At 63.4% G+C, this 19,043-nt stretch overlaps 1 protein-coding gene across 2 annotated transcripts; it reads right to left on the bottom strand.

Moving 5' to 3' along the window:
• Positions 1 to 1,705: 1,705 nt before the first annotated feature.
• Positions 1,706 to 17,554, bottom strand: ARHGEF37 (Rho guanine nucleotide exchange factor 37). Of its 2 annotated transcripts, none has more exons than XM_038150403.1 (13): positions 17,009 to 17,554; positions 13,144 to 13,347; positions 12,683 to 12,806; positions 12,201 to 12,348; positions 11,298 to 11,497; positions 10,675 to 10,805; positions 10,070 to 10,174; positions 9,329 to 9,439; positions 7,887 to 8,216; positions 7,083 to 7,211; positions 6,546 to 6,741; positions 5,967 to 6,139; positions 1,706 to 5,671 (listed from the first exon to the last, which is right to left on the bottom strand). In XM_038150403.1, exons 2-13 carry the CDS (start codon positions 13,333 to 13,335, stop codon positions 5,462 to 5,464), a joined length of 2,049 nt encoding a protein of 682 aa, XP_038006331.1. In that variant the 5' UTR covers positions 13,336 to 13,347; positions 17,009 to 17,554; the 3' UTR covers positions 1,706 to 5,461. The 2 variants fall into 2 exon arrangements, with proteins under 2 accessions (XP_038006331.1, XP_038006330.1); XM_038150402.1 differs by lacking the exon at positions 17,009 to 17,554 and adding an exon at positions 15,582 to 15,821.
• Positions 17,555 to 19,043: the final 1,489 nt, after the last annotated feature.

Raw genomic sequence — 19,043 nt, 5'->3', positions numbered from 1 at the left:
AGACACTGCAGTCCCTAAAGCATCGGCAGTTCTGGGGGAAGAATTCCATGAACCCTTGGGGCCTTGGGAACAGGCTGTGCAGGCTGGGAGAGGAGCAATGCCCATGGAGGAGGGCTGGGAATGCTGCTGGGTTAGGGTGCACTCCCTGCGACTGGTTTTCTCCAGTAGTGGCAGGCCAAGGGGAATGGTTCCCAACGCACAGAGAGCAGGGCTGGGTCAGATATTAGGAAAAAACTGAAGTGTCACCAAGCCGGTGGCACTAGCAGCATTGCTGTCCTACCCTGGCTTGCCTTGTGGGCTAAATCTTTAACCAGATCAAGGGTTTAACTTTATCAGTAGCTGGAAAAACGTGGCACCACTTCCCCGGGGCAAAGTATCTTGATCCCTGCAGAAATCCCTTTTCCTGGGCCTCGCTCAGCAGCTCCTTTGGCATGAGGACCCGTGGGACCCTCTGGAGCAGGGAGCACCCAGTGTCCTGTGCCAGACCCGGGCTCCCGGCTGCTTTTTCCTCCAAAATCACAATTTTCACAGCCCCGAGGAGCTGGCACTTCCCCTGGCAGGCTGTGTCCCTGCTCATGGATTGCCCTCCTGGGGGGCAGAGCAGGAGGGAAGCCACCACCTCTCAGGGGAGCCCCCCAAAATCCCCCTGCCAGCCCCACCAGCTCCCCAGCCCTGGAAAACCTCACACATCCCCTGGCCAGAGCAGGATGATTGATTGCTGTTAATAGAGGTGGAGAACAGTTTCTGTGCACAGCCAGGTGGCTCAGGAGCAATCCGTCACCCACCGGCGAGGGGGGCCGAGCTGTCCCTCTGTCCCTGGAGGACGGGCTGTCCCTCTGTCCCTGCCGAGGTGGGAGCTCTCGGCAGCCTCGGGGCGGCTCCGGGCACGGCCGGATGGACCCAATCTGATGGGCACGGGCAGGGCTCTGGCAGCGGCACAGCCGCAGGGCAGGGCCCCGACCTGAGCTGATCCCGGCGCCCCGGGGCATCCTGTGCCACAAGGGGGCGGGACGGCAGCCCCCAGACCCACGGCAGCCCCCAGCCCCACAGCAGCCCCCAGCCCCACGGCAGGGATCCAGCCCCATGGCAGGGATCCATCCCCATGGCAGAGATCCATCCCAGCCCCATAGCAGGGATCCATCCCCATGGCAGGGATCCATCCCAGCCCCATAGCACGGATCCATCCCCATGGCAGGGATCCACCCCAGCCCCACAGCAGGGATCCATCCCCATGGCAGGGATCCATCCCAGCTTCACGGCAGGGATCCATCCCCACGGCAGGGATCCATCCCCATAGCAGGGATCCAGCCCCACGGCAGAGATCCAGCCCCATGGCAGGGATCCACCCCAGCCCCACAGCACGGATCCAGCCCCATAGCAGGGATCCAACCCCACAGCAGGGATCCATCCCCATAGCAGGGATCCAGCCCCACAGCACGGATCCACCCCAGCCCCATAGCAGGGATCCACCCCAGCCCCACGGCAGGGTGATCTCCATCCCCTGCCCCCATCCCGGTGATGCCCCCGCCCAGCAGAGGGGCTGCGGGGCAGGGAGGGGACGCTGGCAGCACTGGCAGCCCCCGGCAGAGGGGCGCTGGGGGCAGTGCCAGGCAGGGGCTCAGCTGGCAGTGCCACCACCGCCACAGCGGGACACGGCGCAGCCGGCGCGGGGGGGCTGTAATGACGGTCCAGCTCAGCAAAGGTAGCAGAGCATGAAAGCAATTTCACACTTTATTAGACAATTCAGGTGCCAGCTGCACCAGCCTGGAGCGAGCGCTGCTGTTCGCAGCTCCTCTCCTGCTCCGCAGCCCCGGGCTCGCTCTCCGTGGGGCTCAGCCCCTCCTCGGGCCACGCTGGTCCCAGCAGGCACAGGAGGGGCCAGCGAGGGTGGCCCGGGGCTCAAGCTGCTCCTCGTGGGCCACCACGGGGTGGGCAGGTGGCAGGGAACATCGCAGCACAGGCTGGCTCTGCTGGGAGCCAGCTCAGCCTGGCAGCGTGGGCAACTCGAACTCTGCGCCTAAAGCCACTCGGGCTGGCTGTGCCCTTCCGGCCGCCCTGCTCCTCCTGGCTCTCCCCTCCGAGCCTTTTTGCCCTCTCCTTTCTGCACCTCGTGCTGAGGGGATGGCTCTGGGATTGGGAGCCTGGGCTTGTGGCAGCCGCTTTTTCTCACTCCTCCCTGCCCCCGGGGTGCCCCAGCAGAGCCGATGGGCACAAGGACACCTGGGCACTCAGCCTTCCTCCTGGCATCCCGGCATCTCACCTGGGATGTGTTTCGTGGCCCCGCCGCGTCCCCGGGGAGCAGAGCCGGAGCTGCTCCGGGCACGTGGCCGGGCTGGCACCCGCGCCCTGGGGACACAGCCGCGCTGTCACACCCGCGGGTGGACAATATCCAAACGCCTGCACGTCCAGGATATGAATCAGCCGGACAGGAGCGCAGCAGCCGCTCCGGGACAAACGGAGCTGCCCCGGAGGCTGCCCCGGCAGCGCCGCTGCCAAATCCCGGGCGGGCTGGAGGGCAGGTCCGCTGCCACCTCCGGATCAGCCCCGGGCACGGCAAAGCCTGGCCTGGCACGCATTTCCCTGTTTGCACGGCTCTGCTTCCCCGCTGCCAGGCCATGGCACGGTGGCACCGGGCCAGGGCCGTGCCTAACCTTGACCTGGCGTCCCGGCGAGCAGCCAGCCCTGCCCGGCTGTCCCCCCGTGCCCCCGGGCACAGGCATGTTCCACCGGGCCAGCCAGAGCATTCCTCCCGGGAGAGCCTGTCCTTGAGAGGCTATTTAAAGGCACGCTTGTGCCCTTTATCCCCCTCATGTTTGGGCTGGAAGAGCCCCGTGCCCTCCCGTGACGCCAAGAGGGCACTTCCAGGCTCAGGGCAGCAGCAGAGCCGTGACTTGGGGTGAATTCACGGGAGAAGGGAGGGATGCAGGCACCCAATCCTGCAGCCAAGTGCCTGTGCTGGGGACAGACCCCTGGGGAAGGTGCCCTGGCCATCGAGGCTGGCAGCAGGGCTGGGGGAACTGCAGAGCCCAGCTCAGCCCTCGGCACCCACAGCTGGAGGAGCCACCTGAACTCATTGCCCTCGTCCTGCTGGATGTCCCTGACCGCCCCAGATCTCCTTCCCGTGGGAAGATCAGGGCCCAGGCAGCAGCAGGCTCAGCATTCCGTGTGCCACCGTCACCTTTCAGCCCCCAGAGGGTCCCAGGCCCCCGAGGGCTGTGGAGCAGGACCTGCCCGACTGCTGCCATGGCTGGCACGGGGCCGGCTGCTTGTGCACCCCAGCGAGCTGGCAGCAAGGTGACTCGGGAGGGAAACCCGACCTGGTGGGATTTGATTAGGGATGGAAAAATCCAGAGGAGCCACCTGCAGGGAGCTGGAGGGGTGAGCCCTGTGGCTGCGGGGCCTGGGCTGGGTGGGCAAGCGCAGACACACAGCCCCTGCTCAGTGACCCTTGTCCCCAGCCTACTCATTCTCCCTTGCTGAGGAGCCCAGCAGCCTTTTCCCAGGCTGGGAGCATCCCCAGGACATGTCCCCAGCTCTGGCACTGCTGTCCCCTGCCAGGTTTGGTGTAGGTGAGCATTTCCTCGGGCCTTTCAATGGCACCTGGGCAGAGGTGGCTGCCCCCCAGCCACCCCACAGGTCCAGGTGAAAGGAGGGTGAGCCCCACTCTGCTTCACACCAGACCCCAGCCCCAGCCAGGGGACGCACAGGGCAGCGCTGGGGCTGTCCCCACCCGCCTGGCACCTGCTCAGGGTTGGGACAGGACGTGCCAGCCCTGCCCCGCTGCCCAGCCCGCAGCCCCGGCCGCACTGCGGGGCCCGCGGGGAGCCCGTGGGTGGCCGGGCGTGCTGCTGCCCCCGGGCAGGGCAGGGCAGGGCAGGGCAGGGCAGGGCAGGGCAGGGTGCAGGGCACGGCGTGCCAGCGCTCGCCAGCCGGCGCGGGCACCTTTGATGCGGGCAGCGCCAGAGCCCAGGGCAGCCGGGGCGACGCCAGCCGGGCGCTCCACTGGCCTCGGTCAGGGATGGGCAGCGTGCCGTGCCAGTCCCGCGGCGCCCCTCAAGATCCCTCTGGCATCACGGCAGGGCTGCCCACCTCAGCCCCGTCAGCATCCCCTAACGGTGCAGCCACGGGGAAACTGAGGCACGGATACCTCGGGAATGGCGGGAGGGGGCTCTCTCCGTTCTCAAACCGAGCCTTGGGTGAGGACCGACACGGACTGATTCTCCCGAAAACCTCTTCCATGGGAGCTGTGTCAGCCTGCCGGGGATGTGTGCGGGTCGCAAGGCCGGGAGTCCCGGGAGTGGCGATCTCGGTGCCCCGGGCGGTGCCCGCGCACTCCCGCACCAGCGCTCCCGGTACGAGCCGGGCTGTCCCGCAGCAGCGCTCCCGGTACGAGCCGGGCAGTGCCGCACCAGCGCTCCCGGTACGAGCCGGGCTGTGCCGCAGCAGCGCTCCCGGTACGAGCCGGGCAGTGCCGCACCAGCGCTCCCGGGACGAGCCGGGCTGTGCCGCACCAGCGCTCCCGGGACGAGCCGGGCTGTGCCGCACCAGCGCTCCCGGGACGAGCCGGGCAGTGCCGCACCAGCGCTCCCGGTACGAGCCGGGCTCTGCCGCACCAGCGCTCCCGGTACGAGCCGGGCTGTGCCGCAGCGGCGCTCCCGGGACGAGCCCGGCGGGCACTGGGAGCTGGTGCGGGGCTCCCTCTGGCGGCCGCGGCCCAGCGCTGCCACGGGGCTCAGGTGCCCAGGGAGCCAAATTCTCAGGTACTCATGTGCCCAGTGCCCAAGTGTCAGATGCCCAGTTTCTCAGGCACTCAGGTGACCAAGTAGCCAAATTCTCGGGTGCCCAGTTGCCCGGTGGCCAAATTCTTAGGTGCCCAAGTGCCCAGTTTCTCAGGTACTGAGGTGCCCAGGAAGCCAAATTATCAAGTACTCAGGTGCCCAGTTTCTCAGGCCCTCAGGTGCCCAAGTAGCCAAATTATCAGATGCTCAGGTAGACAAATTCTCGGGTACTCAGGTGCCCAGTGCCCAGTGCCCAAGTGCTCAGGTGCCCAGTGCCCCAGTGCTCAGTGCCCAGGTGTCCGAGTGCCCCCTGCCTGGCTGAGGACCCCTCTGCAGTGCTGCTCCTCTGCTGCTCGATCCTGCTCTAACCAGGGACGGCGCTGCCTCATCTCCCCGGGACGCGTTTGTCACCTGCAGGGATTGCAGCAAATCCCTGGCTATCTGCAGCCACCCGCCCTCACCCCCTGCTGCTGCTGTGCTCTGTGCCAACACACACGCGGGACCTGCACCCTCACACCTCCCGCCGAAAGGTGCCTCCCGAGTGCCATCCTCGTGCCCGTGTCCCCCGGGTGCCTCCCACCACCTTCCCAGCCGGGGGCTGCCTCCCTCCGGCATCTCCTGTGAGGTGTCCTCGGGTGCCAAGCTGGCCGCTCCCATCCTTGCCCTTGCCGGGGCTGGCACGCTCACACGGGCAGGCTCCAGCCCGCCGGGTCCTGCACGGGGACCGTCACCAGGTAGCTGGAGGGCACGTAGCCCCTCTGGCCGTTCACCTCCACCAGGCTCCACTCCGTGCTGCCCTTCTTGTCGTGGGGCTCCAGCAGCAGCACGGGCTGCCCCGCCTGCAGGCTCAGCTCCTGCGGGCTCCGGGCGGTGAAGGAGAAGCCGGCCACCACCTGCGGGAGGCAGGCAAGGAGGGAGGGAGGAAGAGAGGGAGGAAGCCCTGGCTGGAGCTGGGAGTTAAGGGGAAAAGGATGTGGCAGCTCCCAGAGGGCAGCACAGCAGTGCCGTGGATGGAGGGACTGGGGACCCACCAAGGACAGTTCTCTCGCCCTGTCCACCCTGGTGCCAGCAAGAAGGACACCTGGAAAAGCACAGGTGGACACAGGTCCACCTTCCCACCCACGCCAGGACGAGCAGGGAGCTGGTGGGGTTGCTAGAAATGGCCTCAGGGATGTCCCCCACTCTCACCTGGAATGTTGGGGTGAAGGTGGCCACCTGTGGCCTGGGAGCTTCAGGGGATGCATAGGAATGTCTCCTCTTCTCTGTGCCACCGTCCAGGCCCAGCAGCTGCATCACAGGCTGCTGCACTTGTCCTGGGCTGTAGGGCCGGAGCTTCGCAGCAGGAACGAACCCTCGGGGCCCTGCAGGACACAGACACACACAGGTCATGGGGCCCTGCTGCCTGGCACTCCCAGCACCGGCTGGAGGGGACGGGAATGACAATTTGGCTGTGGCCTGGCATGGCATGGCAGCCCTGTCCATCACTAGGGGATATCCAGGAGAGATCCCCACCAAAAAGGGAATTCGGTGTGTTTGTGAGTGTGTGGATTCTCCTTCCCCACCCACGACGCTTCCCCTGGGGCATCAGTCAGGGCACCTGAACCCTACAGCTGGTGGCAAAGCTCAGGTGGCCTTGGGCTGAGCACAGCCTGGAAGGGAGCACCAGGAGACCACGGCCTGCTGCTTCATCCAGGATAAGGAAATGACCCAGGTGGGTCTGGCCCCGGCGCCAGGGTGAGGAGAGGCTGCCCACGGTGCCCACAGTACCTCCAGCATCCACCAGCCACCTGCTGGTGTTGCCCTTGGTGTCGGCGCTCTGCAGCAGAGCCACGATCTGTCCCCTCAGCAAGGTCAGGTCCAAGTCTCTGCTGCCACTGATGTTGCTGGTCACTTGGTAGAGCTTGTCTGGGCCGTGCTTGCTCACGAGGGAAAGGACCTTCCTCTCCTCAGCAGGGGTCAGAGGCTGGAGGGGGGCACGAGACACAGGAGCATTCCATGAGACCCTCAGGGTACACCTGCTCTCCTTTCTGCAGGATCACGTCCCGGGGACAGGTGAAGAGCAGAAACTCCTTCACGCTCCCTGCTCCACCCCAGGTTTGGAGATGAGAGCCCAGAACCAGCAGAGCTGAGCTCTTTCTCCCCTGGTTATCCCCAGCTCTCAGGGGCTTGGGGGAAATACTGTGGCACCCCCTGGGCCCCGTCCTGAGCCAGCCTCCCCACCAAGGGCATTTCTGCACTGGGAAGCCACAGTCCACCCTCTCTCTCTATCCAGCTGGCCTGAGCCGTGCCCTGCCCAGCCCCTACCTGTGTGCCAGGGCTGGGTGTGACAGTCTCAAAGGCCTGGCAGAAGGCACGGAGCTGAGCCCCCGACTGCTGCAGGCTGTCTTCCACCACCTTCCAGAAGCTGGGCAGGGGCATGTGCCCATGGGGCAGCTGTGGAGACAGACTGGGATCAGGGAGAGGATCCTCCCTGAGAGAGGAAGAGCTCTGGGTAGAGGCAGAAGGGAACCAGGAGGAAGAAAAGGGGTGAGAAAGCAAGAGAGCAGGCCTGACCACTAAATTCACCTTGCACAGGGGATCAAAGGTGCTCCTCTCTGGCTTTGAGCAGCACCTCGTTCTCCTCCTGGTCCTGGCTCAGGCCAGGGCTATGCTTCACTCCAGGGCTTCTGACAGCCCTCCCTCCCCGTGTTTACAAACATCAGCGAGGAGTTCTGAGCAGTGAGGAGCGCTGGGAGACATCTCCCAGGGGATGGGGCTGGGGAAGGCTTTCCTTGGACCAGGAGCTGCCTTTCTCCTCCCTGCCTTCCTGGCACAGGGCTCTCAGGAGCTCTGAGCTCACACTGATCTCTCAGACAGCAGCACATCAATAAATCACCAGAAGTGTCCACAAACAGAAAGCAGGACAGTTTCTGACAGTGCAGAAGAGAAAGCCTGGCTTTTTCCAGGCAGGAAGGACGGGAGATCCTGACAAATGCTCCACAGGGAGCTGTGTGCCTGCAAGGGCAGGTGGGCCACAGCAAACCTTCAGTGCCCTGATGTCTGAGAGATCTCCTAAACCTGGAGAAGGCAGTTCTAGCTCAGCTCCTGTGCCTGAAGGGTCCCACTCACCTGCTCCAGCTCCTTTTCTGCGTGGTGCAGGACCTGGGCAGCCAAGTCCAGCTGCAGGGCGCTGAAGGAGCGCAGGATCTGCCCCAGGAGCTGCAGGGCCACCTGGTTGAACTGGGGGAGCTCGGCCACCAGCAGGTCATTGATGGCCAGGTAGGTGTTCATGGCAGCCTCCTCATCGTAGCTCACGCTGCCCGTCTCGCTCTTCCTCTCCTGGATCTCCTCGTAGTCCAGCAGCTTGTCCAGGCGCTTCTTGACCAGCTGCTGGGGCCCCTCCAGCATGTCTGAGAGGCTGCACAGGGGCTGCCACACCAGCCTGTCCACACGCCGCTTCTGCCAGGTGAGAACCCCGATTTCCACGTGAGCCCCCCCAGAAGGAGCAGCGGCCAGCCCAGGGGCAGGGGGGCAGGGGGCTGGGAGGGGCTTGTGTGGAGTGGGGAGCACCGGGGACATCTTTCCCTGAGGGCACGCAGGATGCCAGCCGACACCTGCCACAATCCCAGCCTTGTGCTCCATGGAAACAGCTGGAGGGATAAAAATCCCTCAAAAATGCTCGTAGTGGGAGCACTTCCCAAAAAAAATCCTTCCGGGATCCAGGGAGAAAATCTGGAGAAGCTCATCCTTGGAGACTCCAAGGATTCCCATCCGGGTGGAGCTTTTCCCATGGGAATTCCATGGAAGACAATGGAAAGATGGGAATGATTCTATTCCCATTCCCTGATTTCCCTCTCTCACCCTCCCACCTTGATTTTTATTTGAATTCCTAGGAATTTTCCAAAGAAAAACTGGAAATTTTATCCCCAGAACAAATTCCCATGGGGAATTTTTCCCCGCATTTTTCCAGGCTCATCCAGGATTTACTGGGATCCCCCCCCAGCTCTAATTCCCAAACCAATCCTGATTTTTTTCCATTTTTCCCTCTTCCCTTCGCTCTTTTGATGGGAACGCCAGCTCAGTTCCCCACCTTTTTCCAATCCCTGCTTTTCCTGGGATTTAAAATCTGGAATAGCCTGGATCCAGCTCTGCAGCTTCAGAAAATCCGGAGCTGCTCCAGATTTCCTCCAGCTGGGCAGGACCCTGGAATGGCTCAGGGCAGCCTCGGCTGAGTCTGCCCCCACACCCCTGCCCAGAGCCCATTCGAGGGCCCTCTGCCCCTGCCTTGGGGTGTTCTGGTCCCTCCCCATCTCCCTGGAGGCACATCAGGCACACCCTGCACTCATCCAGCCCTGGGTGGGCTCAGGAGCGGCGCTCCTGCTGTGCCTCTGTCCCTGCCCTCCCTTCTGCCCTGGAGCTGCTCCCTCCCTCCATGTGCCAGGGACTGCAGACGGATCCCGTTCCTCGCTCCCGGCTCTGCCTGCTAAGCGGGGCTCTGGGGAGCTCTGAGGACACCCTCGGCTCCTGGCTGCCAGCCCCAGTGTGCCCTGGCAGAAGGCGGGAGCACTCACGAACTCGGGGAGCACGGTGCTGTGCAGGAGCTGGGCGAGGCGGCGCTGCTGCTGGGCTGGCCCCTGCTCCATCTGCAGGTCACGCTGGTGCGGGGTGGGCAGCAGGAACGCCTGCAAGGGAGGCAGCACGGCGCTCCTTTAGCTCCTTCTCGATAATCCTGTGTGGGCAGCCCTCGTCAATCTTTTCTGCAAGGTCTTTCCAGCCCAGGAACTGCTGCTGAACCCGCGGCCGCTTCCCGAGGCTTTCCTGATAATGCCGTGTCTGGGGATTGCATGGTTTGCCAGCACTCGGACTTTCATTTTCCTCAGATGCCCCAAGGGATTTCCATGAGAAAATCGTAGCAGCTGCTGACCCAGGTGATTTCAGAAGGGCGATTTGTTGTCAGGACTGATCTGGGGACATTTCTGCCTTATACACATTATTAAAGCGAGAATTCCCAGGCTGAACAACACCCGGCCTTTTCAATCATTTAAGACCTTGAAATAACGATAAGTTTAAGGACGGATTATTCTCAAATGACACCAGCTCAGACAGTGCTGTCAAAGCCTCAGCTTTGGTTTAAACTCCCCTGGACCTGAGCAATCCTTGGGGGTGTTGTGCAAACTCCCTGACACAACAGCTCAGCTGCAAATCCCTGAACATCCCCAATAGCCCCTGCTTTCCACAGGGCTTGAAAGAGTTCCACAAGCCCAAGGAACAGCTCCTGAGGGGATGGGGCCAACCCCTGGTCAAGGTGTTACCTCTAAGTGGCCCAGGTAGGATGCCATGTTCTCCTTCAGCGTGGCCACACTGGATGCCACACACTGGAACTTCTCTTCCAGGTCATCGTATTCCTTGTCCTCAGTCTGTAAGGAGAGAGGCAGCTTGTCACCAGCACGGGCAGGGCTGATAGCCATCGCTGGGGGCTGGAACAGCAGCCAGGCACCTGCCTGGAGCTCACAGGGCTGGGACAGGCAGAGCAGACCCTGGGGAGCTCCATGAATCTGGGAAGGGGTCAAAATATTGGTGCAGGCAGCAACAGAGCTCTTGGTGTGGTCGTGGTGCTGGGGAGCACTGGGGCGTCTTTCCTTTTCTGGGGGGCCCAAGGGTCCTGCAGGTCCTTTGGGGACCAAAGTGCTGCCCTGCAATGCTCTGGGGTGGGGAGTGAGGTGTGTCCCTGCATCCCTGCATCCCTGCTCCCTGCTATCCCACTGCTCATTGGGACGATGGAGGAGCAGGAAACCCACCCCGTACTGGCCCTGTGCTCCCCATTCTGCCACTGAGGCACTTCAGGAGCAGCAAAATGCCCCAGAAACGACCCGGGGAGGGGCAGCAGGTGCCCGGGGCGCAGGTGAGGGCTGCCCACCTTGGCCACGATGCCAGCCTCGTGCATGAGGAGCCGGCTGAGGCGCGTGGTTTTCTTGGCGATGGAGTGGGTGTTGAGGCGCGCCAGGCGGTCCCGCAGCGTCAGGTGCTCGGCCTTGTTGTATTTGGTCGCTGCCTCGGGTGGGAGGACACAAAATGAGGGGAGAAAAAAAAAGATCAGAAGAGGAGACTTCATGGCTGAGCAGGCAAGGAAGGTGAGCAGCACGGGGGCAGATGGGCAGGATAAGCACAAGCCACATCAAAGAATGAAAGGACTCGGAAAACCAGGAAGAAAGGTGAGCTCGCATCTCTGGGGAGCCTGATTTCTCCTATCCCAAGGGCAGAACTGTTATTCTCCGTTCCCCAGCCCCAGGAATGTGGACAGACTGGTTTTGTCAGCAGCCCCTCCATGCCACCCTGCTCCTGCAGCCTTCGGGTCCTGCCCAGAGTGGCACTGACAGGACCAGAGCAGCTCCAGGAGCCGCCTGCACAGAGTCTGCAGCTCCACCAGGCAGGATTAAGTGGAGGGCAGGAGAGCTTTGAACTGATTTAAGTGCCCGGGAGACCACTGGGGTTGGGCTGGGTGCTGTGCCCCCCTCCTGCACCAAGGCCCTGGCCGCTCACCCACTTCCCGGCGCCGTTTGTACTCGTTGATGTTGGCATTGACCTGGGCCATGGCACGAGCTGCTGCCTGCAGGGCTGAGTGGGCACTGGCACTGCTCGGGGTGTTCTCCAGGATCTTCCCCAGCAGCAGAGGGTACTTGGTGACCCTCTGCACGGGCATCACCAGGAAGAAGCTGAGGTCTGATGCACCCGTGTGAGGCCTGATGGAGGAGAGGGGCATTGCTCAGGGTGGGTGTGCGGGGCTGCCCTCCTGCCCTGCTGCTCTCCACGGCTTCTCTGGGAATGTTTGAGGGGAGAGAGCAGCCCAGATGTTGTGGGGCATTTCTGGCTGCTCCCCTCCAGCTGCAGGGGGACTGTCCCTGCCAGCCCCGAGGGCAGTGCCAGCCCTGGGTGGGTGTTCTGCCTCCCCGAGCGGCGCTGTGCTTGTCCAGCCCTGGACACAGGAGAGGAGGATGTTGGCAGTGTCTCCCTTCCCACCCACAGGAAGGCACCCATCTCTCTCCTGGGAATCACACTGCCTGTGCCCCAAGCAGCGAATCCCAGGAGCTCCTCCACTGCCACTGCTGCTTCTCCTGCCTGTGACAGTGTTTGTGACCTCCCTGGTAGTTCAGGTCCCCTAGGGCTAGCCTGTGTCTCTCTGGTCAGTGTGGGGAGGATGTGCCCTCCCTGGGGAAGGCAGCAGATGTGGATGTCACCCATCTGTTCTTTTGGGATCCATCATAAAACATTCTGAACCAAGGGTCCAGGACAGGCCGCCAGGAAATGCCACAGAGGTGGTGGCCATGATATGACAGCCAGCCTGGTGACACAGCTCCATGCAGGCAGCTTGTCCGGAGAGGAGAAGAGCAAAGCCAGGATGTGAAACAGGGACAGGGAGGCGGTGGCTCAGCAGCAGGGACCTACACGGTGGCACTGAGGGTGTCCAGGATCTCCTCCTGCAGCCGGGGGTCCCTGCGGTAGCTCTCCACCAGCTGCAGGGCGTGGTCGTAGCTGGCACAGTAGATCTTGTAGACAGCCTCCATCTCTTCCTTGAACTCCTGGAACAGCGTGCCTGGGGATGGAGAGTGGGGCTGGAGAGGAGGGTCCTTTCCCATGAGAAGGCAGGGGTTTATCCCCAGCCTGCTGGAAGGACAAAGCCGGTGGAGCAGTGCCAGGCATGCCAGGGCAGGGCTCTGCCCCCAGGCACCCTGCTAAGCTGGGCCTGGTGCTGTCCCCATCACTGTCTGCAGGCTGGGCAGGTCAGCCTTGCCCCGTGGGTGGACAGGGTGTGGTGGCACCAGCCCTCCCCAGAGCCAGGGCAGGAGCAGGAGGTGTCAGGGCAGGGGGCTGGGCTGGCACACCCCCGGACGGGGGCATGGGGCAGCCACTGGCACTGCACCACTTACTGATGGAGAGCAGCTGCTCCTGGCCCTGGCCGGCCGTGGCCTCCAGCCCCTTCAGAAACCTCCTGGAGACATGGAGGATGTCATCGGTGTTGGAGAAGAGTCCTTCCAGGTCCAGCTCAGGCAGCTGAAGGGAACAAAGGTGCCCCAGGCTAAGCGGATATATCAGAGATGGAGCAGGTGCTTTAGAGGCACTGCTGGTGACATTCTGCCTGCCCCATGGGCCACGCCAGTGAGTGATGCTGTGCTTCAGGAGGCTTTGGGAATGCTGAGACCTGGCTGGGCTCCCAGGTTGAGGTCATGGCTGTGCTGGGTCAGACCCAACGTCCACCCAACCCCAGAGCCTGGCTGGTGAGGGGAAGCACAGAAAGGTGGAAGGAGCACCTGCAGTGATTTGGGCATCTCACAGCTCTGGACAGAGTCACCCTGCAGTCCCCAGCCCTGGCAGGGGTGCCCCGTGTCACCTGCTTCTCCTGGAGGTGCGCCCGGATGTCGGACATGCACAGCTGCATGTTGTGGACGTAGCTGGCCTCGGTGCTGATGAGCTCCTCCACGGCCAGCCGCTGGCTCAGCTCCGTCCTGTCGCAGGGCATCACCTCATAGACGGCCTCTTCAGCCTCAGCTGCATCCTCAGAGCCGGGCTCTGCACTCGCCATCTCCGCAGGGCACTGCAGGGGTGGCAAAGGCAGCCCTGGGACTGCTGCTCTGGTGCCCAACCCATCTCAGTGCCCGTGCTCCCTCCCCTGTACCCCAGAGCACATCCCCAGGGACACTCAACCCATCTGCACGCTCCAAAACCATAAATCCATGAAGCGCTGCCAGGCAGGAGCAGGCTGGCTGCAGACACCCCCGTGTGGCAGGCAGGGACTTGCCACGCACCCGTGCCCACGCTCTGGTGACCTCGTGTGGGGCTGGGGTGCAGGCGAGGGGGCCCCCAGGTGCCACCAGGGGCCTGGCAGCTGCCACCCGGCACTGGGACTGCGTAGGGACCCGTCCCCATGGGCAGAGCAGGGTTTGCCACCTCTGCTCCAGCTCCTTGCTGCCAGGGCCAATTGTTCCCTCCCCGCCTTGGCTGCCGGCGCCTGGCACCCTGCCTGGCATTCAAGGGTCCTGTTCAAAGTACAAAGAGTGGTTCTGCAGTGCTGGAACAAGAGATGTTTCTGTGACAGCAAGAGCTGCTTTAAAAGCCACTGGGATGGGGCAGAAGTGGGCAGAGCTGCTGATGGCAATGCCAGGGCCCTGGTACGCAATGCCAGGGCCCTGCGTGGCACGGCACGCTCTCCTCTGCTCTCTAAAATCCGAGCTGACTCCTGACATTTTCTCCTCCGGAAATGTGCTCTGCTCTAACTGATACCAGGGAGGATGAGCAGCTCCCAGAGCACCACAAACAGCGCTGGGCTGCCGGCAGGAAGGCCTTGAGAGACAGAGGTGTGGCACAGGCACAGCCGGGCAGGAATGCAGCCAGGCTCCCTGCGGAGGAGGAGAGGAGCAAAGGCACGGCAGAGGTGGCAGATCAAAGCCAGATGGCACAAGCAGCAGCACAGACTTTGCCCTGCCTGCCCAGCCAGTGCCAACCTCCACAGCCGGACTGCACCGTGCCAGGTGCCCACTTCGGAGGCTGCAGCCCCTGTCCCTGTCCCCACCGGCTCCGGCTGACAAGTGGCTGATGCAGCTGCGAGCCGTGGGCAGGGCCAATGTCCCCTCCTGGCACACGCCCACTGCTGGGCTTGGCACAGCAAGCGAAGTGGCATCGGGCCTCCACTTGCCCGACAGGAGCGTGTCACCCTGCCAGCTGTCATCCCTGCCCTCCGGGATTTGGCTGCCTCCCCTGCCTGTGGCATGGCACCGGCTGCGGTGGGACATGGGGAGAGGAGACTTTTCTGCACCCTCCGGGATGGGAGGTGCCCGGGTTCCCATCAAGGACTGTTGGGCAAACCCAGCGTCCTCTGCCTGGGGTGGCAGCACAACCGCAGCTCAGTGGAGGCAGGAGGAAAGGCCCGATCTGAGGCAGCCCCTGAGCCCTGGAGGGGGGCATGCCTGGATCGGGGTGTCCCTGGCCGCTGCAGCAGCGTCCCCAGAGCGCAGAGCTGCACTGGCGGGTTTCCCCAGGCTGCAGAAACCTCGATGTCTCCCCTCAACCCCCTGGCCTGAGACCTCAGAGGGACAAGGGGACAGCGCAGCATTTCTGGGCAGCGCTGGAGCAGGCAGACAGCGCAGGAGCAGGTTTCGTTTTCCCAGCCCCACCTCCCAGGCAGCTTCCCGCATTTGAGCTGTCACTGCTGCCTCGGCGGCCGCCAGCATCCCTGTCCCTAAAGGGGCTCCTGATATCCCTGTCCCTAAGGGGGCTCCGAATATCCCTGTTCCTACGGGGGGCTGCCAGCATCCCTGTCCCTAAGGGGGCTCCCGACATCCCTGTCCCTAAGGGGGCTCCGAATATCCCTGTCCCTAAGGGGGCTCCTGATATCCCTGTCCCTACGGGGGCTCCCGACATCCCTGTCCCTAAGGGGGCTCCGAATATCCCTGTCCCTAAGGGGGCTCTTGATATCCCTGTCCCTACGGGGGGCTGCCGGCATCCCTGTCCCTACGGGGGCTCCGGGCATCCCTGTCCCTACGGGGGCTCCGAATATCCCTGTCCCTAAGGGGGGCTGCCAGCATCCGTGTCCCTAAGGGGGCTCCGAATATCCCTGTCCCTACGGGGGCTCCCGACATCCCTGTCCCTAACGGGGGCTCCGGGCGTCCCTGGCGGTGACGCGGAGACCGGCTCGGCCCTGCCCGACACCCGCGCACCGGGGTCGGCGGCTCGGGGCCCGCAGCTCCCCCCGCGCCCCAGGAGTGCCACCCCCGCTCCTCAGCCAGCCCATCCTCCCCTCTGCCCCCCGAAAGCCCCCGGCCCGGCTCTCACCTGCGGAGCGGGCGGCGTTGCGCAGGTCGCCGCGCCCGGCCGCGCTGCCGCCGCTGCGGGCGGTGACACCGCAGCCGCTCCGGGCGGGCACGGGGGGATCCCGAGCGGGGGATGACCCCGAGCGGGGGATGACCCCGAGCGGGGCTGATCCCCCCCGGGGGCCCGGGCCCGGCCGCGGCAGCCGGCGGTCGGTGGCAAGCTGAGCGGGGCGGTCCCTGCGCACGCCCGGCGGGCGGGGGGGGCTGGCGGCCGGCCCGGCTGGCACCGGCTGGCCCCGAGCGCACCGCCCCCGCCCGCACCGGCTCCCGGGATGGGCTCCCATCCGCGAGAACAGCCGATCCCCCGGTCTGTACCGGGCCCCGGTGCCGCCCGGTCCGTTCCATCCAGCCCCCGGTGCGCCGTGCCGGCAGCAGCTGCGGGGGGAGCGCAGGGGACACACCGGGAGAGCAGGGGACACAAACTCGCCCCTGCCACCCATAGCAGGGACAGGTCCCCCATGTCTCCCTGGCATCGCTGCGGCTGCGATGTCCAGCCCCGGTGATGCCCTGCTGCTCCCACAGCCCATCCCAAACGCTCCGGGCTCCCGCCGTGTTATCCCAAGGTCAGGCGTGTTCCCGGCACTGCCCCTCTGCTCTGCTGTCCCTTACCAGCTGCTCAGCCTCGGGAACGGGGGCAGCGAAAACAGAAATGAAAACATAACCGAGGAAGCTGTTGCCAAGATTAGGGCATGGGGAACCAGCGCCTACTTGGCATGAAGTTGTTTTTTTTGCTCGGTGAGGTGTTTGCATCCTTATAAACAAGTTACTGAGAGGAGAGAGGCTGTTCCCTTGTCCTGACCACAGGGAGGGGATGGCAGCACCGGGGTTTTTCCAGGCTGGCCCACAGTGTGCAGAAAGTGTCACTGTGAAAAGGACTCTGAGTTTTCAGTGACTCATGCAGGACAAGGCAGCGTCTGTGACCGGATCCAAAACTCCCCATGGGCCAGGACAAACTCTCTGGCACTTCCAGCCCTCCCCTCTGGGTCCCTTTGTGGGACCCTTTCTGATGTGGGCTGGACAGGGCAGCACAGGGACCCACATGCACCTGCTCCACTGGCTCCCGGCCAGGGCTGGTGCCACAAAGGCCATCCTGTCCCCCTGCTTGTCCTGCCACAAAGGCCATCCTGTCCCACTGCTTGTCCTGCCACAAAGGCCATCCTGTCCCCCTGCTTGTCCTGCCACAAAGGCCATCCTGTCCCACTGCTTGTCCTGCCTGCCTCTCATCCTGCCCACGGAGACACAAAACTCATGGAACTGGCTGGGTGGGTGGCTGGGGTGAAGCACCCCAGGAGGATCATTCCAGGCTGGTCTGTGCCGTATGGGCTTAGGGAGTGACACGGCCACAGGAGGGACACACACACACACACGGCTGGGCAGCGAGGGCATTACCTGGCTGTGGCCTTGGGCACACAGATGTCCTTCCTCCCTTGCAGGTGGCAGCAGGGCTTCAGTCCTTGCCCAGGTGCTCTCTGAAGCAGCAAGAGGCCCTTTGGGCTGGCATTGCTCTGGTGCCAGGAGTTCTCAGCTCTGTCTTACTGCCATGTCCAACAAAGCCGTGGGGACACATCACTGCTGCTTTGCCCCCATCAGCACGTTGTGGATGATCCAGGACAGGAACCACGAGGGAATCCCAGCGGGGCAGAGCTCCCTCCTCCCCCAGCATCTTCATCCCACCGGGCAGGACCAACGCCCCCAGCCCCAGCTCCTCCCCGGCCAGCTCACACCACGGGTGTTCCCTCAGGCATGTTTCCCATTCCAGTCTGGTTTTTCAGAGGCAGGATAGCCTGGCTCCAGCGAGTTCCTTGCAGGATGGGCTTGTCCTCCTTCTTGACAGCTCCTTCCCTCAGCACAAGAGGTTTCCTTCCTGCTCTGCTGCTGGCACCACACACCTCCCGTCCAGCCCCGGGCTGGGGCTGCGGCTCCACCCGCCTCACCTGGGTGGCTCGGGGCGCACCGGGAGCGCTGTGACAGTGCTGTCACCGCGCCAGGGCTCCCCAGGAGGTGTGGCAGTAGGCCGGCTGCCCTGGCCCGGCTCTCCTTACACGAGGAAGACAAACAGGCGCCGGCTGGTCGAGCGCAAGTGTGTGTGTCCCAGGGTGGTGCCCAGGTGAAGCCAAGCTGAAGTGTCCCAGCAGGGTGGGCTGTCCCCTGGCACCCAGCTGGGGGTGCTCCCACCCTGCCAACACAAACCTGGCAAGCTGTGGCAGGGAGTGGGGCGTCCTGCGGGACCCTGCAGGGAGGCAGGACTGGCTTCTCCTGCAGCAGAGCCAGCTTTGTGCAACCCCATTGCAAAAGTGCCTCTCCCAGAGCAGGGTGAGCCACCTCCACAGCATTGCCAGCCCTCTCCGTGCCCAGTGCCGCTGCAGGAGCGCTCTGCCAGCCCTTCTCTGGCAATATTCAAGAAAAAACCCAACCCCATGAGGCTGGTGGGACTCGATCCCCTGTGACACTCCTTGTGTGATGGGCACAGCCTCAGCAGGGGCTGGAGAAGCACCTGATGATGGCTCTGTGCTCTGGCTCAAAACAGGACGTGGTGACAGCCTCGGGAAGAGGGAGCTGGATGGGAGGCAGGAACATCCAGGCAGAAGGCATCAGTCACCCTGGAAAGGGGTTATTTCCACCCTACACCTCACCCCGAACTTGCTGGCTCCTGCAAAGCCTCTTGGTGTTTTGCCTTTTCCCAGCTACTCCAAACATTAATGCTCAGGATATTTGGATAAAAGCTAAAGCCATCAGGGGGCTCTCTGGGAACGCTCCAGACAAGCTTGGAGTTAAACAAGGCTTGCTCAGAAAATAAGCACAGCTTCCAGCCATGCAAAGCACGACAGCTCAGGCTCTGCCTAATAACAGCAGGTGGGGGGTTCCTCCCCCAGCAGCAGGTTTGTACAGGAAAGTTACATTTCCTCAATTTAATCTCTTCCATTCTTACTGTTCTTGGGATTTCTTTCCTGTCTAGAAAGGACCTGGTGACCACAGGATGGAAAGGAAAACACAGGGAGAAAAACAGCAGCTCAAGGATGTGCTCCCAGGTGCGTCCTAATCACAAAGCTTCCTCCCACACAGGGAGGCAGGGCTCAGAAGTGGACTTTGCCTGCAGCCCCACTGTCTGTGTGTGCTGTGCAGCTCCAGCTATTGGAAAGGAGGGAAAAGCCTGTGAAATTAAAGGTTTTCCTTCTGCTGAGCTTGCCACCAGCATGAGCAGCTCCTGAAAAACCACAGGGATGTCACTGCTTCCTCTTCCTTCTTCCCTCCCCAGCTAATGTGCTTAGGAGGGAAGGAGGGCTGTGCCTGCCTGCTCAGGATAATCCCATCAGGTACTCGGCTCCCAGGCAGGTGGAAATGGTGTCAGCTCCAGGGGTCTGGATGGAGCTGCAGGCCCCAGCCCACGCCTGCACCACGAGGCAGAGCACAGCCTAAAAATAGG

The sequence above is a fragment of the Motacilla alba genome, chromosome 13 (assembly GCF_015832195.1).
Source record: "Motacilla alba alba isolate MOTALB_02 chromosome 13, Motacilla_alba_V1.0_pri, whole genome shotgun sequence".
Classification (NCBI taxonomy): Eukaryota; Metazoa; Chordata; class Aves; order Passeriformes; family Motacillidae; genus Motacilla; species Motacilla alba.
Note: the sequence above shows the minus strand (reverse complement) of the source record. Positions and strands in the feature narration are given on the sequence as shown.